Below are 25205 nucleotides of genomic sequence, written 5' to 3' on the forward strand. Positions count from 1 at the left end.
CAGTCGGGACATTATGAGTATCTTGTAATGCCATTCGGTTTATGCAACGCTGCGGCAGTCTTTCAGGACCTAATCAACCATGTATTACAGGAGTTCCTTGGAAAAACAGTCGCTGTTTATCTGGATGACATTTTAATCTATTCCGAGTCCTTATCTCAGCATCGTCAGCATGTCCGCCAGGTTCTATTGAAATTGCGGGATCATCACCTGTACACAAAACGGGAGAAATGTGAATTTGAGGTGTCCACAGTGGCCTTCCTGGGGTACATCATCTCATCATCAGGATTCGCAATAGATCCCGCTAAAGTCCAGGCAATACAAGATTGGGTCCTCCCTACTAACCTGAAGGCGATCCAAAGATTCCTTGGATTCGCCAATTATTATCGAAGGTTTATCGGCTCATTTTCCTCTTTGGTGGCTTCTATCACCGCTCTCACCCGAAAAGGAGCTAACCCAGCTGAGTGACCCCCAGAAGCATTAGCGAGTTTTTCAGCTCTCAAAGCTGCATTCATCTCTGCACCAGTTCTTAGATACCCTGATCCAGAACTTCCATTCATTGTGGAGGTGGACGCCTCGGATGTTGGTGGTGGTGCCATTCTCTCACAGAAAGTAAAAAATTACATCCTTGTTCCTTCCTCTCTAGAAAGTTTTCGCCTGCTGAAATAAATACGATGTCGGAAACCGTGAATTGCTGGCCATTAAGTGGGCATTGGAGGAATGGCGACATTGGTTAGAGGGAGCTGCACATGCTATTACTATCTTCACTGACCATAAAAATCTCCAATATATTCAGACCGCAAAAACTCTGAATCCCAGGCAGGCCCGCTGGGCCCTGTTCTTCACCAGATTTAGGTTCATCATCACATTTCACCCAGGATCGAAAAACACTAAAGCCGATTCTTTGTCTCGAAGTTTTATGGCACGTCATTCTCAGCCTCCTGACCCGCTGCCTATTGTCCCCTTGACCTCTATTCATCTTGGACTAACCCAGGATCTGGGAGCCACTATTAGACAGTTCCAGAAAATTGCTCCAGTTCAGACTCCTGCGAACAAATTATTTGTTCCGATTCACTTAAGGTAATCCGTCCTCATGTAAAGTCACAATGGGTCATCCTGGAATTCGTAAGACCGTTGAAATTCTTTCCCGTTGGCTTTGGTGGCCCACTTTATTTGCTGACGTGGAGGCTTACGTCCGTGCTTGCCCTGAATGTGCCCAGAATAAATCTGCTAGAACCCGTCCTCCTGGTCTACTGTTACCCTTGCCTACTCCCAGCAGGCCTTGGACCCATCTTTCCATGGATTTTATTGTTGACCTTCCAGTATCCGCGGGTCATAACACCATTTGGGTAGTCGTGGACCGATTCAGTAAGATGGCGCATTTCATTTCCTTACCCAAACTACCTGATGCCAGGACCTTGGCCACCTTGTTCCTTACACGTCTTTCGTCTCCACGGTCTTCCAGAAGACATCGTCTCGGATCGAGGGTCCCAGTTTATTGCACAATTTTGGAGATCTTTTTGTAATTCCATTGGAATCAGTATCAGTCTGTCCTCGGCTTATCACCCTCAGTCGAATGGTCAGACGGAGAGAACCAACCAGTCCTTGGAACAGTTCTTACGTATCTATGTCTCCAAGTCTCATGATAATTGGTCATCTCTGTTGCCCTGGGCGGAATTCGCCGATAACAATTCTTGCCATTCCGCTACACACACATCCCCATTCTTCTGTAACCTCGGGGTTCACCCAAAATCTAATATGTTTGCTTCTACTGTTCCCAGTGGTGATTCCGGAACACCTGCTTTTACTGCCAGGTTGAGGTCTGTTTGGAAAAGGGTGCACTCCACACTAGGTCAAGCCTCCCAAAAATCCAAAGCCTTTGCTGACCGCCATCGTGCTCCATGTTCATTGAAGGTGGGGGATTGAGTCTGGTTGTCCACACGCAACATCAAATTAAGACAACCCTGCAAGAAGTTGGGTCCCGATACATTGGACCATTTACCATTGTAGAACGGATTAATACAGTAGCATTCAGGCTTAATCTACCACCTTCTTTAAAAATACCCTCTACATTCCATTGTTCTCTTCTAAAGAAAGCTGCTGCTCCCAGCAAATTCAGTCAGCCTTCCTCTAACAGGCTCCGGCCTTTGATTGTGAATGGAGACCACGAATACATCGTCAAAAGAATCCTTGACTCAAGGAAGGTTCATGGCCAAGTTCAATTCCTAGTCCACTGGAAGGGTTACGGCCCAGAAGAGAGATGTTGGATACCACAGAGGTGTCTCCATGCTGAGAGGTTAATGAAGGAATTCTTTAAAAAATTTCCTACTAAGCCTGGATGTCGGGGTTCCTTGACCCCTCCTCAAGGGGGGGGTACTGTCTGTATTCCTCCGGGCGTCCCGGCCGTCACTATGACGACCGGGATGTCACTTCCTGTAGCTTCGTCCCGTTTGACTGGGCAACAACCGGGACGCTGGGGAGCTTCTAGCGCCGCGCCTGGCCAGCTGTCAGACAGCCGGGCGCGTGCGCACAGGTGATTTCAGGGCCAGCCGTTCAAGGCTGGGTTTAGTCAGCCAATCAAGGCTGATTAGTAAACTTGGTTACTGCTGGCACTCTGCTATTCCCATTGGCTGCAGGCTCTGCATGTTCATCATTCTGCAGCTGAGGACACATTCTGGTCTGTGTCCTGATTGGCCATCTGTACTATTTAAAGCAGTGAGGACTGGGCCTCACTGCCGGTTATAGCGTCCAGTTTACAGTTCTGCTGCCTGCTTGTTCTCTCTGTGCTTGGTGTAGAACCTATTATAGACTTCCCGTGTATGACCCTTGCTTGTTTCTGGACCTTGAACCTACGCTTCTGACCCTGACCATTTGCCTGAATACCGGATTCTGCTCCTCCGCCAGTGCCCCTGACCTTTCGCCTGTCCCTGGATTCCGAACATGTGCTTGTGACCTCTAACCTTGGTTTACTCTGTACATTACGCTGTCTGCTGCCGGCATCTACTCTGCCTGAACCCCACGCTGCTGTTCGCCAATCACTCCATCCCTGGGTTCTCCTTAGCCGGTATACTATTCTCGACCCTCTGTCAGCCTGCAGCCAAGTCTGTCCCCACCACTAGGGGCTCCAGCGAACACCAGGCTTTCAGAGTAGACTCCGAGTTTTATTGTGCTGGCTAGGGAGTTTCTAACACAGCTCTGGTGTTTCACAGGTACTGCAGGGTAACAACAGAGTCCGGAAGCAGATCATCACAGGGAGTCACTGGTGAAATTCTCCCTCTCCGTTAGGCTACGCGCCTCTAGGAGGGTAGCTCGAACTTGAGCAACTTTTCAGGAAGTTCCCAGAACCTCATCCTGTGACTGTAAGATTTGGCCAATATGGATCCCAACAGAGAAGTTACCACTAAAGACATGTTGCACCATGTTGAGAGTGGGCTCGAGCATCAAGAGGCTACCCAGATCTAACTCCTTCAGTGTTTGCAAGCTCTGGAAGTTCGTTTCGTCTTTCTCCAAGTAGCCCCTCTGGCTGCTGCAGCAGCCCCGAACCTCTCGCTCCTGCTTTGGCAACAGCTGTCTCAACTCTAAGACTACCTCCACCACAGAAATTTGATGGGATCCGAAAACTTGCCGAGGGTTCCCTAATCAATGCTCAATCCAGTTTGAGCTACTCCCACAGAATTTACCCTTCAACCATTTCAAGATCGCCTACATCATTTCTCTCCTCTCAGGCCAGATGTTGGCCTTGGCATCTCCACTCTGGGAGCGGGATGACCCCATGCTCTGCGTTAGTGTTGAATTAATCTTTACATTCCAGAAAATCTTTGAGTCTAAATCTTCGGGTCGTGCGTCTTCTGCCACTTCAAGTATCTTTTGACTTCGCAAAGGTGCCCAGTCAGTCTCCCAGTATGTAAAACAATTCCTCAGAACTTCGCTGGAACAATGAGGTTCTCATTGCTGCTTTCTGGCAAGGTATCTCAGAAAGAATAAAAGACGTGCTCACCTCTCAAGAGTTACCTTCCACATTAGATGCCTTAATCTCTCTCTGTCATTGAGTGGATACCCGCTTCCAGGAAAGGTCATCGGAGAAAGACGCTTCTCGGCGCCCGGTGGTCAGACTGGCACCACGGTTCCAACCTCCGGTTCCCACAGAGGAAGCCATGCAAATTTTCCGATCTCGAATATCCCCGAAGAAAGGCAACAAAGAATTTCTAACAACCGTTGTATGTACTGTGCCGAGTCCAGGCATCTCATTGCCTCCTGTCCTGAACGTCAGGGAAACGCCCGACCCTGTTCCGAGGTCAGGCTGGGGACATCGAAATCCTCTCTGTGTTCACTTAAGGCGTCCACTTGCTCTATCCCTATCACCATTGTGGGACCCTCCAGTCCAGCTAACCCTTCTGCTCTCTTGTATTCCGGAGCAGCAGGAAATTTTATTTCGGCCACCCTGGTGAAGCATCTGTCTCTACCCAACAAAGCTCTCCCTCAACCTATTGTCATCATGGCAATTGATGGTAGTCGACTTGCTAATGAAATCATCCATCTCCGGACCCAACCCCTTACACTCCAAGTGGGAGCTCTGCACCACGAGCCGATTTCCTTTCTCATCCTTCCCCGGATCACGAGCTTGGTAATCTTGGGCCTTCCCTGGCTTTAACAGCATTTCCCTCATACTGATTGGGCCACCTTTCAGGTATTAGCCTGGAGTTCTCTCTGCCAATCCCACTGTGTTGTACAAATTAAATCTCTACGAGCTGTATCATCTATGACAGAGACTTCCAAGATATTATTGCCGCTTCTTTATGTCTCCTTCTCATAAAGGCCGCTCTGAGACCCTGCCTCCTCACCGAGTTTGGGACTGCCACATTGACCTCCTGCCAGGTAAAATTTCTCCTAGAGGGCATGTATACTCATTGTCCATTCCTGAAACACAATCTATGGCGGAGTATGTTCAAGAAAACCTCAAACCTGGTTTTACTTGGCCCTCTACCTCCCCTTCCGGCGCTGGATTTTTCTTTGTGGAGAAAAAGAACAGAGGAGCATACAAGCTAATTTGCATTCGTACAGGTGACGAATGGAAAACTGCTTTTAACACCAGTGACGGTCACTACAAATATCTCGTCATTCATTTTGGTCTCTGTAATGCTCCAGCGGTTTCATCAATGAAATCTTCGCAGTCCTTTTATACTTCTGAAACGTGGTATACCTGGACGACATTCTTCTCTTTTCCCGGGACTTGCCTACTCATCGTCACTAAGAGGCTGAAGTTCTTTCCAGACTACGAAGAAATCAGTTATACTGTAAGCTCGAAAAATTTTCCTTTGAGACCAGTCACACAACCTTTTTGGGATACATAGTCTTAGGCTGCGGTCTACAAATGAATTCTGCAAAAGTCTGTGCCATCTTGGATTGGCCACTCCCCTCCAGAATCAAAACTATACAACGTTTTCTTAGTTTTTCCAACTATTACAGACAGCTTATCAAAGGTTATTCTACCTTAGTGGCGCCCATAGTAGCATTTACCCGGAAAAGGGCTGAGAACAAAGTTTGGTCTTCGGAGGCTATTAAAGCTTTTGAATTCCTTTTCCACAGCTCCTATTCTCAAACAACTGGATCCCACCTTGCCTTTCATTGTGGAGGTTCACGCCTTGACTGTAGGAGTAGGAGTGGTGTTTTCTCAATATTACGCCTCTGAAAAAAAAAACTCACCCCTGTGCTTTTTTTTCCTGTAACTTCTTACCGCTAGACCACTAATTCCACTACCTCTTCCAACCAATATTCTACTGTATTTAGCCTTTGGGTTTTTGAGACCCAACTGTGTGATTTTGTATTTTTTGGCATTAAACTTTAGTTGCCACTCTCTTGACTATTCTTTTAATCTACCTAGATCATCAATCATTTGTTTTACCCCTCTTGGTGTGTCTATCCTGTTGCATATTTTTGTATCATCTGCAAAAAGGTATCCTTTCCCTTTAATACCATTTGCAAGTCACCACTAAATATAATCGCTGGCACGAAACTCCGCTGTTTGACTGTGGCGGCAACCATCTTCGATTCATGTCTGCGCATGACCTGTGTTTTATGTCTTCTGCCCTATAGCTATCAGCTGACTAATTATGGTCCCACAACTACTTGTCACTGCTGCCTGATATCCAGCTTCCAAACATCCCAGCTTACCTAGACATCTACCTGTTTCTGCAGATTATGCCTACCGCCAGGTATCTAGCTTTGAAGCTTCTTACCTGCAACTCATCTCTTTGGTATGGTGCTCATCTTCTTTACTCCTTCCGCTACCACCAGTATATCCTCACTAACGGTAACTGCTTGCTTCTAGATTCGTTATCTACAACTGGTCTCACTTGGTACCCACTCGGAGAACCATGACCTGCGGGGATGAAGCAGCTAAGATCATACCTCCTTGCTGGGGTCCCTGGTGAACACCTTCATCTTATTAACTCTGCGCATCCCAGCAGGGGGTTAATTTTAAAAACACTTATTAGAAAGTGGAAATTGCCTTTAGGATAAGAAAAACAGAATGCCATGAATATTTTGATTCATAAGAACTATCCACCCTGGGATGCATAGAAGCAGACCCATGCCACCATATATGTGAATCTCCTGAAGAAAAACATTAAAACTCACATTATATTACAACTAGTTATGCTGAAAGCTCTCTCCTTTTACACTCATTTTATTTTATATCCACAAAAACAGCAGCAGCAAGTATTTAAATGTGGCAAGAGTCTTTATTCATTTTCTTAGTTTCCAATCAACAAGTATGTTTTTAATAATTCTGCAACCCAAATGCATAACTTTTGTCTATAGTAAATTCCATCTGCCCCATAGCAACTTAGATATGCACAATACTCCCAGATACCTCTGCAAACTTTAGATTCTAAGACTGGGTACACACTACAGAAAATTTCTAACGATGCAATATCGTTAGCGATTATTATGTCTGAAGTCCCGATCAGCATGCTGATTCATGTGTACACACTAGAGACATTTCAAACGATTATTACACAATTTAGCGTCCGAGCTGTGATTTTTGACCGTCAAAAGATTGTAACTCCATACACACTGTACATATATATGGCCATCCAACAGCAATATGCTACATAAATGTAAATAAAAGGCTGAACCTCAGTGCACACAACACTCACAAAGAAAGAAACAGGAAAAGGAAAAACATCATCACCATTCATTCAATTGTACAGCTTTGTGTATAGAATATGTTCATCAACTCCGTTCACAACTGCACAATTAATACGATTTATCTTAAAATAATGGCCACAAAAAAAGCTTGTGGTTTTTTTGCTTTTCGATATGGCAAGAACACTGCAAACACAGACCCAGAGGGAAAGAAGAAGAAAGAATCAGACTTGTTGGACCAAGGAGTGGTTCCAGAAGTGTTATGAATCCCAGTGCATTCATGAAGAGCAACGGAAGTGTAAGGCAAAGTGTCTTTATTCAGGTAAATATATTAACAAAGATAACTCAAATCCACGGTTAACAGGTTCCAAAAGAGACTGTATAGTAAAATGGCAGGAACAAGTATAATAAGTTTACCCCAGCCCAGAAGGCACAAGGCTGTCCAGGAAAGCAGACAGAGTCCAGGGATCAAGCAGTGATCAGACAAACAAATCCAAATCTCCAGGCAGAGATCAAGCAAATTAGCGAGGTCCAGAAGTCTGTCCAAAAGGTCAGAGCAACAGGCAAAACAGCGTGGTCCAAGGTACAGGCAAATGATTCGGGGTCTCAGGCAAACAGGCAAGGTCCAAGATACAGGCAGGGGTCATACACAGAAGTTCAGTCCAGCAGGTATGCACCAAATAGCACAGGAGCAGGTTAGCAGCAGCCAGGAACAAACGGATGAACTGCACAGAGCACAGCTAGAGGCAGGTACTTAAAGCAGTGCAACAGGTGCAGTTCTAATTAGCATCAGACAATAAGATTAACTCCTTCAGGCATATTGCAGAGTTTAGGAGCAGGACAGCAGCACCTCTGATGGATTATAGGTACTGCTGCCAGATACAAAACAAAGGCAGTCATAACAAGAAGAGAGTCTCTTTTCACATATGCCCCTGCGACAGGAGATAAAGGAAAACAATCCAGATGACTTCAGGAATTTCCTGCGGATAAATGATCCCACATTCCAAGAGCTGCTACAGCTTCACCACACTCATCCAGAAGGAAAAAACCCATTTAAGTTGACCCATATCTGCAGAGCAGAGACTGGTTGCTACGATTTTTGGCCATAGGAAGGACACTTGTTGATCTCAAATACAGCACAGCAATTTCACTGCAAGCTCTGGTTTTGATCATACCTGAGACCTGTGAGGCTATCGTACAAGTTCTACATGGACAATGAAGGTTGGTGAAAGAAATAGTCTGATTTTAAACAAAAATGTTTTTATTAAAATATAAACTGAAGCTATTAAAAACAACAACAAAATATATATTTTACAAGTAATAACAACTCCACTATATATGTCAGCTGGAAGGGTATGGGCCACATTTTGCCATGTTTAGCTGGAAAGTTGGCAAAGCGAAACAAATATTTATATGAATTGAGTACAAACATGCGCTGTCTTGGTCCTAAAGGTAGGTGGGGCACAAAGGAGGGGTATGAGACAGATCTCTGCATACCAGAGATGGGTTGAAGATGAAAACACAAAATAAATATTTACATGAATTGAGGGAAAACATGCGCTTCCACTGTATGCCAGCATACAGTGAAAGCGCTGCTTTGGGCCTAAAGGCAGAAGGGGTAAGAGATCCATCTCTGGTGTACATACCAGAGATGGGCAGAATAAGTAAATGTGCCCCCTATCCCTCATCACAGTACATTCCCCCCACTCCCTCATCAAAGTAAATGTTCCCCTCCCATAAAGTAAATGCCCCCCCCCGCATTCACAGTAAATGTCCTCCCACCTCCACAGTTAATGTCCCCCTGCCCCTCCCAGGCACAGTTAATATCCCCCTCCCCCCAGGCACAGTTAATGCCCCCCCCAGGCACAGTTAATGGCCCCCTCTCCCCCCAGGCACAGTTAATGGCCCCCTCTCCTATTAAAATGAATACCTAATTAACTTACCTTCTCCTCCGTGATGCTGCAGCTCCCGGTCACTGATACACTGGGAGCGCTGCGCGCAATGATGACGTCACTGCACCACGCTCCCAGCCTATCAGAGCCTGGGAGGCGCGGCTGCAGCATCGCGGAAAAGAAGGACTAGCACAGTCATTCAGATTGAGAGACCCGGACAGTCCAGGGAGCCCGGACAGATGGAGAGGTCTGTCCGGGCCCCTCAAAGCAGTACTGGCCGTACCCCCCTGATGGTGGCCCTGCATTAACTAGACAAAAAAATCTATGTGCGCCTTATGTAAAAAATCTTCCGATACTGTGATATCTTCTGCCTTCACCACACCCTCTTGTGATTGTACTTACAAACTTTATGTGTCAAAGAGAGCATTGTAAACATATTTTTAGTGATTCGTGTTCAAATTGTCAACCTAATAATACTGTCTACATTTCAATTGTCAACCTAATAATCCTCTCTACATTCAAATTCTCGACCTAACAATACCATCAATGTCATTATTGTCTACTTTCCCACCCTATATTATGGTGTTGACCATATAAATGACAATCATGTAGCTGTTGAACAAATGTATCACAGCCACCAAAACCGAGCTCTGATGATAGTGTCATGGCCAAAATATCTGCAAAAACTCTACAGCCTGTCTCTCCCTTTGTCTTCACCCCTCTGTTCATCTAGTGGTCTCCTCTAAAACTATGTTTATTCATTTTCACAGTAATTTATAATATTGCGCTATATCAAAGGATTTTGCAAAACCCAAGTGGTCTGCAACTACTGTGACCTTGATCTAAAGATGTTTTTAATTACTCATAAAATTAAGCAAATTAATTTTACCTTATTGTAACTTTGAATAACTTTATTAGTGGTATAGAGTCCAGACTTACCAGCCTGAATCAATCATATTACTCGTTGAAAAATACTTTTACTTTTCCTCTTACTTTTGCAACACCAAAGTATAGTATATCAAGTGACAAAAATAAAAAATGTCTGTTTAGAGTACATTTTAATGACTGTGCTGTGTATGTTACATTTCCTGACTGCATTTGTTAAATTACTTGTACATTTATACAGCTAATGTTCGAGTTTTTGAGAGCCTGTGGGAACAAGCATCCCACAATAATGCAGCACTATGATTCATGATAAGTACAGAACAACTGATGTAATAGGCAATAAAGATCGAGAGGGTGATACATCAAACATGTCATTTGCTAAAATAGCTTCTATTTAAGTAAATTAAACTGTAAAAATCATGCAACTTGATGAATCACACTAAAATGCCAAAAATTGAAAACATATATACTGACTTTCAGAAACACAAAATAAATAGATTTACAAAAAATGTCCTTATCGTGTGATGCTATTTCTTTGCTCGTTTCAGTATAAAATAAGTTATAGTATTTGGACCGAGTATCTCAATGCAATGAAACACTTATAAGATTTCCCAACTCTACCCCCACCCTCGTTTCAGATGTTCTTATAAATTACTGCACATTTCACCCTCTTTTTGGTATAACTCATGAAAGTATGGGCTGCTTTTATTTCATATGATAAATCTACTGTATTTACTTTAGGCATTTTACGGCATGGGTATACAAATACTTGTGTCTAGCTGCACATTTCTCTACTTAAAATACAGCTGTGGATTTTTCAGTCCTCTTGTATTTGAAAAAACTGTGGCATCATTTAAAATCTGGCAGACTTTTAAATATATGCAATATCTAGCCCAACCAACTGATTTAAATATGTTGACCTGTAAAGCCAAATCTATTTTTTGCAGATCTTATGTACGATAAGGCTCAACCTGTACCTATGGAGGCCAGTTTCTTATATGGAGGGGCAGCAGCCTGCAAATACTGATTCATGACTTTACATTGCCATTTGCTGGCCTTATGTACTGAACGTTTATATCGTAAATTACCTCCATTGTCTAGAAAGAGTGTTGAAATCTCAGTCTTTCCCATCCATTAAGGATTTTGTTTGAAAAAAGATGTAGGATCAAAAGCAGGAGATGTGCAGGTATGCCCAATTTACTGTAACATGATCATTAAGGGTAGTAATCTCTTCAGTATGGTTTTAAACTTACCTTATTCAGTAAATTAACAGGAATTTAAAGTATATTGTCACCAACATGAGCTGAAAGCATGTAGGCACCACTAAAATGGGAAGCATAGTCCAGTGGTGGACACATGCAAAGCTGAAAGAATATTTATTATACATAAATATATTAGACAGTTTTTGGTGACACCGCGTGCCAAACAGTGTTAATTATAACCTTAGCACTCAACCTCATTAAGCCGGATTCTACTACACAACCAGCTGCTAAACAAAAACAAAAAAGAAGACGTAACACTTTCAAAGTGGGTTATGGACATATAATGAAGCAATTATCATCTGTTCACCCCAAAAAATCTAACCTGTTAAACACCGTTAAGTGAGTGTTGAGTATGTAAAAGCTGTTAAAAAAAGTTGTCTCAAAGCAAATAAACATCATTACTACTAAAGATCCCGCTTGCTCCTTTGAGGCACCTAGACCTGCTATATTCCTGTGATCCACAGATAAGATAAGAGCTAATACTCTAATCCATCCAATGACTGTCCTATATTTAGCCCAACACCATGAGGAAACGTTGTTAATGCTACCAAGCAGTCCTGATCCTAAATAGGCAGTCAGCAGCATTCAGCTACACTAGCCACAAAGAGGTGCTGCAGCAGTTGCACACACCCCAAAGAAGCAATCCGTTCCAGGAACCTGTTGGTGACTATTCTCCTTCAACTTCTATGGATCATGTTGGCGCATTGTTGATACTTACATTTTGCGAGTGGCTGGTTTGGCTATAGGGCCACAGCAGGAGTGGTCAGCGATGGTGGGTTACTGATGAGAAGTGAAACTGCAATCAATTTGTAAACCACTAAGAAGGTCATTCATACAAGGCCCATGTTGTCACATATACAAATTGTAATGCAATAGAAAGAGAAACCAGTTTAAAGACTACTACAATAGAGAAGCCAGTTCAAATACTACTTCAATGCTAAAAATGAAGATCGAAGATGGCAGCTATTCTTTATATTTTATATACAGGTGGTTTGAAAGACTCCTACATAACAATCAGACTTCATTCTGAAGGAAGAACTTTGTGAAGATGGGCCCGATTCATTAAGGAAAGTTAAGCAAAAGTAAGTGAGTAAGGCAAAATCATGTTGCATTGGAGAGGGAGGTACATTTAAAATTTGATGGCAGATTTATATTTGGGGTAGGGCATGTCCTAGATCAACTTTAAATTTAAATGTACAAAGAAAGCTATCAAGTATGTGTGTGCTACATGAAAAAACAAACAGTATTTTCCTTAAGTGCAAAATAATAAACTAATTTGAAGCCCTTGCTTTGTAACATGGTTGTGTCCAGAAAACTTGCGTAAGAAAACTTACACAATTTTTTGCTTAACTTTCCTTAATGAATCAGGCCCATTGTCACTGATTAATACTTCAAAAAAAGCTCTTCATGTAGTATTTAAGAAGCATCTCCAACATAAACACAGTGCAATAAGGATGGCCCCCAGGAGCTCAATGCCCTGTCTCATCATCATCATCATCATCTATTTATTTACATAGCGTCACTAATTCCGCAGCGCTGTACAGAGAACTCATTCACATCAGTCCCTGCCCCATTGGAGACAGAGAGAGACTACGGGCAATTTTAATAGCAGTCAATTCACCTACCAGTATGTTTTTGGAGAGTGGGAGGAAACCGGAGCACCCGGAGGAAACCCACGCAAACACGGGGAGAACATGCAAACTCCACACAGATAAGGCCATGGTTGGGAATCGAACTCATGACCCCAGTGCTGTGAGGCAGAAGAGCTAACCACTAAGCCACCGTGCTGTGAATGCACCGACCACTACTGCTACACTGCTGTTGGGGTATATGGTACAGGTTTCAAGATAGCTAAAAGCTGACAAAGTCTTATCTCTTAATCTTCTTTCTGATATAGCAGAAAAAGTTTCAAAGTAATGAGCACCATTCTACACCAACTGTCATCATGATAAATGGGGCAGTCCCCCGAGGCATCCTATCACTTCTGAAGCAGTAGGGTATTTTTACAACAATACAACGTATATATGGCAAAATTAGAAAATATGACAACTTATTAAAATGGTTGTCAAAATTGTCCCACAAATATATCAAATGTGGGAGTCTGCGTTTCTTTCAACTCTTGGGCCAGATCGACAACACCTTTAAGCATACACTTCCCCTCAATTCGAAGGAGCAAACAAACAAACATAGTTATTTGCTCTTTGCACATTCTGAAATACAAACAAGTCAATCAAGTAGCTGCACAGGTGGAAAAAAATAAATAAATAGATTTACAAAAAATGTCCTTATCGTGTGATGCTATTTCTTTGCTCGTTTCAGTATAAAATAAGTTAAAGTATTTGGACCGAGTATCTCAATGCAATGAAACACTTATAAGATTTCCCAACTCTACCCCCACACTCGTTTCAGATGTTCTTATAAATTACTGCACATTTCACTCTCTTTTTGGTATAACTCATGAAAGTATGGGCTGCTTTTATTTCATATGATAAATCTACTGTATTTACTTTAGGCATTTTACGGCATGGGTATACAAATACTTGTGTCTAGCTGCACATTTCTCTACTTAAAATACAGCTGTGGATTTTTCAGTCCTCTTGTATTTGAAAAAACTGTGGCATCATTTAAAATCTGGCAGACTTTTAAATATATGCAATATCTAGCCCAACCAACTGATTTAAATATGTTGACCTGTAAAGCCAAATCTATTTTTTGCAGATCTCATGTACGATAAGGCTCAACCTGTACCTATGGAGGCCAGTTTCTTATATGGAGGGGCAGCAGCCTGCAAATACTGATTCATGACTTTACATTGCCATTTGCTGGCCTTATGTACTGAACGTTTATATCGTAAATTACCTCCATTGTCTAGAAAGAGTGTTGAAATCTCAGTCTTTCCCATCCATTAAGGATTTTGTTTGAAAAAAAGATGTAGGATCAAAAGCAGGAGATGTGCAGGTATGCCCAATTTACTGTAACATGATCATTAAGGGTAGTAATCTCTTCAGTATGGTTTTAAACTTACCTTATTCAGTAAATTAACAGGAATTTAAAGTATATTGTCACCAACATGAGCTGAAAGCATGTAGGCACCACTAAAATGGGAAGCATAGTCCAGTGGTGGACACATGCAAAGCTGAAAGAATATTTATTATACATTAATATATTAGACAGTTCTTGGTGACACCGCGTGCCAAACAGTGTTAATTATAACCTTAGCACTCAACCTCATTAAGCCGGATTCTACTACACAACCAGCTGCTAAACAAAAACAAAAAAGAAGACGTAACACTTTCAAAGTGGGTTATGGACATCTAATGAAGCAATTATCATCTGTTCACCCCAAAAAATCTAACCTGTGAAACACCGTTAAGTGAGTGTTGAGTATGTAAAAGCTGTTAAAAAAGTTGTCTCAAAGCAAATAAACATCATTACTACTAAAGATCCCGCTTGCTCCTTTGAGGCACCTAGACCTGCTATATTCCTGTGATCCACAGATAAGATAAGAGCTAATACTCTAATCCATCCAATGACTGTCCTATATTTAGCCCAACACCATGAGGAAACGTTGTTAATGCTACCAAGCAGTCCTGATCCTAAGTAGGCAGTCAGCAGCATTCAGCTACACTAGCCACAAAGAGGTGCTGCAGCAGTTGCACACACCCCAAAGAAGCAATGGACCATGTTGGCGCATTGTTGATACTTACATTTTGCGAGTGGCTGGTTTGGCTATTGGGCCACAGCAGGAGTGGTCAGCGATGGCAGGTTACTGATGATAAGTGAAACTGCAATCAATTTGTAAACCACTAAGAAGGTCATTCATACAAGGCCCATGTTGTCACATATACAAATTGTAATGCAATAGAAAGAGAAACCAGTTCAAAGACTACTACAATAGAAAAGCCAGTTTAAATACTACTTCAATGCTAAAAATGAAGATCGAAGATGGCAGCTATTCTTTATATTTTATATACAGGTGGTTTGAAAGACTCCCACATAACAATCAGACTTCATTCTGAAGGAAGAACTTTGTGAAGATGGGCCCGATTCATTAAGGAAAGTTAAGCAAAAGTAAGTAAGTAAGGCAAAACCATGTTGCATTGGAGAGGGAGGTACATTTAAAATTTGATGGCAGATTTATATTTGGGGTAGGGCATGTCCTAGATCAACTTTAAATTTAAATGTACAAAAAAAGCTATCAAGTATATGTGTGCTACATGAAAAAACAAACAGTATTTTCCTTAAGTGCAAAATAATAAACTAATTTGAAGCCCTTGCTTTGTAACATGGTTGTGTCCAGAAAACTTGAGTAAGAAAACTTACACAATTTTTTGCTTAACTTTCCTTAATGAATCAGGCCCATTGTCACTGATTAATACTTCAAAAAAAGCTCTTCATGTAGTATTTAAGAAGCATCTCCAACATAAACACAGTGCAATAAGGATGGCCCCCAGGAGCTCAATGCCCTGTCTCATCATCATCATCATCTATTTATTTACATAGCGCCACTAATTCCGCAGCGCTGTACAGAGAAATCATTCACATCAGTCCCTGCCCCATTGGAGACAGAGAGAGACTACGGGCAATTTTAGTAGCAGTCAATTCACCTACCAGTATGTTTTTGGAGAGTGGGAGGAAACCGGAGCACCCGGAGGAAACCCACGCAAACACGGGGAGAACATGCAAACTCCACACAGATAAGGCCATGGTTGGGAATCGAACTCATGACCCCAGTGCTGTGAGGCAGAAGAGCTAACCACTAAGCCACCGTGCTGTGAATGCACCGACCACTACTGCTACACTGCTGTTGGGGTATATGGTACAGGTTTCAAGATAGCTAAAAGCTGACAAAGTCTTATCTCTTAATCTTCTTTCTGATATAGCAGAAAACGTTTCAAAGTAATGAGCACCATTCTACACCAACTGTCATCATGATAAATGGGGCAGTCCCCCGAGGCATCCTATCACTTCTGAAGCAGTAGGGTATTTTTACAACAATACAACGTATATATGGCAAAATTAGAAAATATGACAACTTATTAAAATGGTTGTCAAAATTGTCCCACAAATATATCAAATGTGGGAGTCTGCGTTTCTTTCAACTCTTGGGCCAGATCGACAACACCTTTAAGCATACACTTCCCCTCAATTCGAAGGAGCAAACAAACAAACATAGTTATTTGCTCTTTGCACATTCTGAAATACAAACAAGTCAATCAAGTAGCTGCACAGGTGGAAAAAAATAAATAAATATTTACTGATACACAACTACCAATAAAACAGAGGCAAACTAAATTGTGTCAACATAATTTCATAATTCCAAGACTCTACACCCTGCCCTAAAACACAAAAAAATGTGCAAACCTCTCATTTTGAACATAAATTTTGAAAATGACAAAAAAGTAAATACAGTATTTTTCATGTGGAATTCATGTCATTAGCAAAATGATTTAAATGAGAAGATTTCTAAAAAAAAAAAAAAAGATTAAAGATATATCTTTTAAGAACCATTAGTAAACATTGATATCTGGTAGCCAGTATTTTACATTTCAATTTAGACTAGTAATCCAAGTGAGCCATAATTAGAATCACAATTTATAGCAGCTTTCTACCCTGTACCTTCCCAGATTAAGACTCCAACTTCTTTTTTGATAAACTTGAACCAAAAGTTGTCAGTATATGGTTCTTCCAGTAGTACCTCCCCCACCCATAGAGATGGTTCAGTTGTGGATAAAGGACAGCGAGTGGGTTTCATTGCAACAGCAAGTCGGGTGTCCCAGGCCCCCATCTCTTCTCGTGATCCAAGAACCAGGAGTTCAGTGTCTGTGTTACTCAGAGTGATGACTACACCAAACCGGAATAACATCTGCTGCATGTCCACTGCAATAGATTAGGATTTATTTTTATAAACAAACAATGTTACTTTATTGTACCATTATAATTTTTAGGTTGTTAGAATGAATTGTATCTAAACTTTCCTGGATGTCAGATCAGATGAAACTATTAAGTTTTCTTTATAAGTGCTTTAAGAAGAAAAGTGATCTAAAACCCAACAGAAAAATTGCAGTTCTTCACAGCAACTGTTGTAGACCTTGAGAAACAAGGCCTGCAGACAGATTGGGTGTTAAATTGAAACTGCATGGTCACTTCGGCTGAGCTTTAGGTGGGACCAGAGACAGCTAAACTCTGTTGCAAGGTTCCTTACAGAAACCTTGGAGTAATGGTCAGAGAGTGACTCCATGTGTCACAAATTAGCTTGGAGTGCAAGATTCGACTCAGCAGCCTAATAAGGACATTATTAAGGAAAAAAATGCATATGGCCCAGTCACCCAGCCCAAGGTAGTCCTCCATAGAACCGGCCCAGGGGGCAGATGCCCCCTGCCCAACTTGTTAGTGCTCCTAATTGGGCAGTGTACACATGCATTAGAAGGGAACATGACTACTTCTCCAAAACATTGCAGGATCCTCCCAACTGCCCTGGAGTTGGATTAAATGTCCTGACCGGCAGAACGGCCCTTGAAACTGGCACTGTTTCGCCTAAACCCAGAAAGTTGAGAGGTATTTACAACTGTACTCATACCTTTCATCATTGACCTCCTTTGGCCAGTGGAGGTATGACCACAGTACATTGGGTTGTGCTAAGCTTGTTAGACGCGTTAGGCCACCTCCGTGAATGTTCCAGAGACTCCTCGCACAGTGCTGAATGACCCCTCTTGAGTCAGAACAAACGTGCTATAAGGGTGATGGAAAGTCCCCTCAAAATGGGAGTGACCCGCCTAAATCAGGACAGTTGAGAGTATTGCTGTACTTGTTATTTACATTAAAACAATTTCACTACACAAACGTTTCCAAAATTAAGAAGTATGAAATAACCCCTTTTGAAATATAGCATTTCATTCTGTAACTTTCACACACTTAGGTCAATCATACAAATACTTCAGGGATATCAAGTCCAATATGTGTACATCTACAACATAGCTAGATTCAGTGAAGTGAAAAAGAAAATTAATTTTAGCTTTTATTATATATCATAGTTGCCTACTCTCCCAGAATGTCCGGGAGACTTCCGAATTTCTGGGAGTCCTCCCACACTCCTGTAAGAGCAGGCAAACCTCTCGATTCCCAAAGATCTCAATAGTAAGATGGCGAGGCTTATGACGCGAATTGCGTGCCATCGCGGCCCCATCCCCTGCTGTAACTGGTTCAAAAAATTGACTGATGTTGTTAAGGAGATGTGGCCAATTGACGTGCCCCACCGGGCCCTGCCCCTAACACGTCCCCGAAGCACCAATTGCCAATGTTGGCAAGTATGTTATATATTTGTGCTCTCTTGAACTTTGTCGTTTGATACAGATGGAAAAGCACAGAAGTGATTTAAAGGACTAGCAGCTTGGAATTTATTTATTTTGTGTGTTTAGCCATTTGAAGCCACTCTCATTATTGTGAGATATGTGAATTTATCCATGTTAATTAAAAAGCAGTATTAAAGAGCAGCATACAAAACAATTTACACTTTATCAACTTGATCTACTGTCATTTTTCATTAATAATAATAACAAATACAATAGCCGTAAACTGCTGAGGATCCACGTGAAGAATGATGCCTGGAAGCAGACATAACACGTTATGCAGCCGATCCGAATTTCAAGTCGAGTCTCGGCTTATTTCATTACATGCCCTCTGCTTTCTGTGCTGTCTCCACGGCCAAGGAAACATAGAAAGACCTGCAATGTTTTACTCGTACCAGACAGATCACTATATGAAAAGCGTCAACACAATACTGACTGGTCCTCTTTAAATACGATTACACTAATATTATTGGGTTTATAAGATTGAGGGCGAGTCAAATATCTGGGACCGTTCCTGTACCTTTCTATGGAGCTCAGGCCTTGAGGACAAACCCTCTATTTGCAGCGCTGGGAAACAGAAGTACGGAGCTGAGTGTTAGTCCCTCCCCCTATGGTTTGTGGATTAGAGATCTAGTTGCTGTTGGTAAAGTGAAGGAGGAGGCTTGAGGCGCAGCTGATATTTAAAGCCATGATATTTTCTTAGCAAAGAAAGGCACGCATTAGGTGTTGTAAATGTGATAAATCTCGTAACCAGAAATGCTGTATTAGTTTTACAAACTTTGGGTTTCCGTGTTTTACCCTTTAAAATTATTATACATGATGCTTTGTAGAGGTTGATGTTTTATTACCGCGTGCAGAATGACGTGTTTTTGGTTCATATTGAGTATAATCATCTATTCATTATGTCATACTGCACTCAACAACACTAAACAACACGCTCTGTTATTGGAGAATCAGACGCATGTCAGTAATTGAGAGTCACGAAGTGGCTCATCTGTAAGCAAGATATTGATCTCTACCAATGGTGTCTTCCAGTTACACAGCAGTCATTTATTATTTTCTATTTTCTAAAATATAATCAGCCGTTCATGGCAGCGACTGAAAGCCAATGTTTACAACCTCATGGGGTTGCTGCTTTTACAGAATGTTTATTTTAAGTGATTACAACACAAATAGATATCGAAAGGGCTATCGTTACAGTGTGTGTGGAATTGACTACCAAAAGTAACTTTTTAAAGATAGTAGTGCCATAGGAAATAGATAAATGTATAACGTATTTGTAGACAACTGCAAATAATCTGTTGCACACCATGTTCTAGAGCATGGTTGTCCAACCCGTGGCCCAGCATGCCAGTAAATGTGGCCCAGCAGGAGTTTTGGTTGTGGCAAGGGGGCAGCACTGAAAAAAAAAGTAAATACTTACTTTGCGGTCATGTCGTCATCACACCCGACATCCATTGCGTAGCGCAGCACAGAGGAGTCACCCGCGCGAACTATCAGCAGCAGTGAAAGATTATTCAGTATCTTATTGTTGTTACTCTTAATTTGGACTTTCTGCACCATGCAATTATGAACTAGCTGTGTTCTCTGTATGTATCTAATATAAATATTAAGAGATAATTGTGTTTTTAATATTTTAAACCATTTTAAATGTGCAGTGCTGAGTAGGGTGAAAATATCACCCACTGTTACCCTCATCGGAGGCTGCTCCATGGGCCATTTTTCCCGTCACCCTATCTTTAAATCTCTGTAGATTTCTATTAGTCCTCCTGATGCTACCTATATCGGTGACCATTTCAAACTAGTCAATAAAAAAGATGATTCATGGGTGCAGAAAGAGAGGAGAAAAAAGTTTTTGGCATTTAATTCCCCGAACCCCACTAAGGGACAGATGCAGATAAGTTAAATTGTAGCTGGTAATGGGACCACTGCTTTAATCATGATTCTGCAACAGGTTTCCTAACTCTTACTAACTTCATTTCCAAGTAAGTTTAATATGTTAACTATGTTTTCTATGGTTTTTTTGGATGATCAGCTATCGTTAGTGTTAGTGTATTTTATGTGCGGCCCAAACCAACTCGTCGTCGTCCAATGTGGCCCAGGGAAGTTAAAAGGTTGGACACCCCTGTTCTAGAGTTTATACTTTTGTTTGTACTACTAGGGTATGTACATCTATGTATTTATTACACCATGCGCAGTGCAGTGTTTCCATCTTCTATGAACAATATGTTGTTCTGACAGTAAAATTAAACCAAATATAAGACAGATGTGCTAATAGAGTACGTTATAGTACATAATATAAATGATGATAATAAAAGATAATGGGGCAGGGACTGATGTGAATGAGTTCTCTGTACAGCGCTGCGGAATCAGTGGCGCTATATAAATAAATGATGATGATAATTCCCATAGGCCGTAGTAAGCATTTGAAAATATTCTGTTAGTGTTTTGTGCAATTTTACTAAAAATTTCAAAGACACGTTGTTCAATTTTTAAACTTTTGCATTGCATTTTTTCTGCACTCTACAGAAAACACAACCAAACTAAATGGTGACTCACAATCAACTGAATGTCATAGAGTGTTGCAGCTTGTCATGCAGGTTCAAGGTTGCTACCTATGCAGTTATAAACGGTTCTGACTGCTTTGTTTATTAGGTGGAATGACTGTCTCGTTATTTAATAGACATACCTTGTACATTACTAAGCTAGTTGTTTCTCACTACAGACTGCAGATTGATGCACTCATTCACTGTCAAAAACAGTGAAAAAACTGCCAGTATTTAACTTATCTGCAAAATAATACACTAATTTGCACTCCTAGCATTGCAACATGGTTTTGTTTTGAAAACTTAAAAAAGAAAACTTACTCAAATGTTTGCTTAAGTTCCTTAATGAATCAGACCCATTCTTTTTAAATTGGCAGCAGGCCCATATCACTACCTTTGAGCTGAGACTAAGTTCTGTTTTCACATAACATACTTCATGTGGTTGATCTGTCTCACCTGCATTTCTGCCCATCAAAGCAGCCCACAAGTGGCATAATTTCATTGAAGTTTATGCAATGTAGCAACTTAGTATTGCAGCTGTCAAAAATTTGGTAGCCAAATAAGTGTGGCTTTCAGGTGTGTGACAAGATTATGCCCACTGCATACTGAATTTAGTGTAAGGTTTTATTAGTAGGTACAGTGGTTGAAGTGGAAATTAAGAAGTGGCAGTATGGAAATTTAGAAGTCGTGGTATGGAAATTGTAAGTGAATGGACTTTGATAGTTTTACAATTAAGCCAGTTGGACAAGTGGTGGTATGGTATATCACCGTATACCAGCCCAATTCGACCACTGCATTAAACCATATACCAGCCCACTTCAACCACTGAGTAGACACATTAACCTGCCTTACACAAAGCAGTGTTGGGGATGCAGTGATGGTTAAAGATTGTTTCAAATGCAGGTTCTCTTTTGTAAAGACCAAGTTTATATGGCCCATATGTGACTCTTTCACACAAAAAACTATGCATATCAATCTGCACAAGCATGGTGCAATATAATGTGTCTGCTTTTGATTTGAAATATGTGATCTGTTTAATACAGTCAGTGCTGTGACCCCAAATAATGACGTGCCATTGTTCTGAAACCCCCAAACAATCCCGGCCAACAGACTGCACACCTCTGATCTATTATCATTAATCACAAAATGGGTCAGATCAAGGTTCTGCAAGGTGATATTTGAATAAGTCACACTAACTTCAAGTTGCTGTCTGTTATTGTAAAGGGAGTCTCTCACTTGTCACCTATTGTAAGGTCATTGTAGTAAATACATTATATAGTGATATTTGAATTTGGATCTTTGGGCCTGATTCATTAAGGCACATAATGCCGATATGTGCTGTGTTTTGCATAAAATCGCTCTGTGCATGCCCAGAAACAAACCATACGCCAGAGAACGCAGCAACATCCAATTCATCTTTCAGCGCAAAGGACCCGTACTAAAGCCTACGATTTCATGGGCGGAACAGGAATGGAACTGGTCATATGCACGTAGTCAATGTACAGTTAGGGCATGCCAAACTAGAGTGCATGCAGCAGCGTCCGATTCAAGCTTTGAGTGTCTCAAAAGCAAGTGTCTTCCTGCCGAATCTTTTGAACCAGCTACAGGTGTAAGTACCGATTTTATGTACATTAGACATTAATAACATCCTAATATGTACTTTATGGGGGGGGGGGGGGGGGAATTAAAAAAATACTTTTTTTCAATTATTTTTATGTTTTGTCATTAATGACTATGGGCCTGATTCATTAAGGATCTTAAATAAAGAGGTATCTTATTTCAGTCTCCTGGACAAAACCATGTTACAATGCATGGGATGCAAATTAGCATTCTGTTTTGCACATAAGTTAAATACTGACTGTTTTTTCATGTAACACACAAATATCAACTTTAAATTTCGGTGTACAAATAAGCTATCAAGTATTTGTGTGCTACATGAAAATACAGTCAGTATTTAACTTATGTGCAAAACAGAAAACTAGTTTGCACCCCTTACATTGTAACATGGTTTTGTCCAGGAGACTGAAATAAGATACCTCTTCATTTAAGATCCTTAATGAATCAGGCCCTATATTAATAACAGGTGACATTAATTGAATAGTTTTTTTTTCTGTGCATTTTTTTGGGTCTTTAATATCCACACATGTATTTGAGGTATCCTCTAGTGTATTGTCTTGTTTGTTAGAGCACCTACACCTGTGTTCATCAACAGACATATCTTTACAGACACTCCTTGTTGAATACAGACATGCGGATGCCCTATTTATTTGCTTTTTTCTTTAAAAACAAAACACACAATACAGTCATTTTGCATGCATTAATGAATCATGCCCTTTGTGTCTATGAAATTTATAATAACAACAGGTACCAAGGCTGGGGTCTTATAAAAACAGAAACCTTTTTCTTTTAAGGAGATTGGTCTTATGTTGCTGTGACCAAAATCCAGATGCCAACAACAGAAGGAAATAAAAACTGCCTCCTATCAAATCTGAATGACTCCCTTTACTTTAACTTTTGCTCCTAAAATAATATTCATTAGGTCCTCATTTATGTATTATTTAACTAATGACAATGAGAGGACAATTATACTGTATATGTCTTTAGGTTGATGGGCATCTATTATGTGCATTCTCTATAACGTTTGCCTACAGTGAGCAAAAAGCACTCAATTAAAATTAGTTCTCACTACTGCCACTTCTTAAGACATTTGAAATCCTATCATTCAGTGCAGCTAAAAGATTTGGAAGACTATTAACAAATCAGAAATAGCTGAAAACATATACAATCTCCACCCCATTACCTTAATAAAATATGTCCTCATACGGCTCCATGGGGTGCTGCGGCGATCACACAAGTATACCAATGGTCAGGGCCAGTGGTAAGCAGAGCGGGGGACTGCCTGGTAATTATTTTGGCATAGGGGTGCCTTGAAAAAATTATAGAGACCCTAAGGGTCCCTTGAACTGAGAAAGTGTGGGATCCAGTGCCTTAAGGAATTCTTTCATTCAACATGGTCCTCCTAGCAAACTCTGCAAAAATGTATGCATAATCTGTGAAAGGGGCAAAAGTGCACTTTTGCTTATGCATGGTCAGAATTCTAACAGTTTGTAAATGATTCCCACTAAATTATTACTTGAGCAATTACATTGTTACATAATAGTACAACTACCTCCGTGGACATCGTATTTTGAGATTACAACAATAAATGCAGCAAGAACATCTTCTAACAGCCTTTAAAAATACTTAACATTCCTTTATTACCAATTAAAGGAAGATGTGATGATTCCCCTCCACCTATGTAACCACCATCCCATTTCTCCTATTTCTTCCCCACCAACTTTGTTGCCACGCATGAATAATATTAAACTTTCTTAAATGTATTACATTAACATGTCATGTTGTATGTATAGCAATTTAGAAAACATTGTTACATAACAGTTTGTCAGTTAATTGTATCAGAAATGTATACCCTCCTTATACATTTCCATTTCCCCATTGTTTACTTTTTTCCTGCATCCTCTCCATTTTACACTCTTGAAAACATAATAATGCATAAAAAAAAAAAAACATTGAATCGGTGTAGGTAGGTTAAGTAAATACTGAAATTTTTATTTCGACCATCAAGCATGTTTATTTCAAGCATTATTACCAGTATAGTAAATGCTCTTTTTCGTACTGCTTTCCACACCTTGTGTAGTTTAACTTACTCCCTTAATATTTCCCAGCATTTCTGACTTCATTTCCATTTATTAGCCATAACTGGTAATATATGCTAATAAATTACTAGCAATTGCTCACTGATTGCCACATTAAACTGAGCAATAAACATTTATTCAGCACTTGGGTAAATATTCAGATCTCAGTTGAAATACCTTTGAGATGTACAGCAAGAAAGCTTTGTGCCAGGTCCTCTGATGAAAAGCAGCATAAGAAAAACAACCCGATGGGGTTTTCGAATACAACAAATTAGTGTGACATCAAAATGATAAATTCATTATGATATACACAGTAAAATACAACTAAGCTATGGAGTGTACTACATCAGAAAACAAAAATGTACATTTTCCATTAAATTTGATATGATTAATTTCTTTGAGATCAAGGTAATGTTGTCACCAGTAACTAGTG

General features: G+C 40.7%; 1 protein-coding gene across 2 annotated transcripts in view; it reads right to left on the bottom strand.

Annotated features, from left to right (window-relative positions):
- EPM2A (EPM2A glucan phosphatase, laforin) overlaps positions 1 to 19142 on the bottom strand; it is a 78397-nt gene extending 59255 nt beyond the window's left edge. Inside the window, exons 1-2 of one of the 2 annotated variants that reach the window (XM_075203656.1) lie at positions 19052 to 19142; positions 16802 to 17062 (exon numbers count right to left, since the gene is read on the bottom strand). In XM_075203656.1, coding sequence (XP_075059757.1) covers positions 16802 to 17057 — 256 coding nt within the window. In that variant the 5' untranslated portion in view covers positions 17058 to 17062; positions 19052 to 19142. The remainder of the gene's footprint in view (positions 1 to 16801; positions 17063 to 19051) is intronic. The other variant, XM_075203657.1, reaches the window with a different exon arrangement.
- Between the last annotated feature and the right edge of the window lie 6063 nt (positions 19143 to 25205).

This window comes from Mixophyes fleayi, chromosome 3 (assembly GCF_038048845.1).
Source record: "Mixophyes fleayi isolate aMixFle1 chromosome 3, aMixFle1.hap1, whole genome shotgun sequence".
Taxonomy (NCBI): Eukaryota; Metazoa; Chordata; class Amphibia; order Anura; family Limnodynastidae; genus Mixophyes; species Mixophyes fleayi.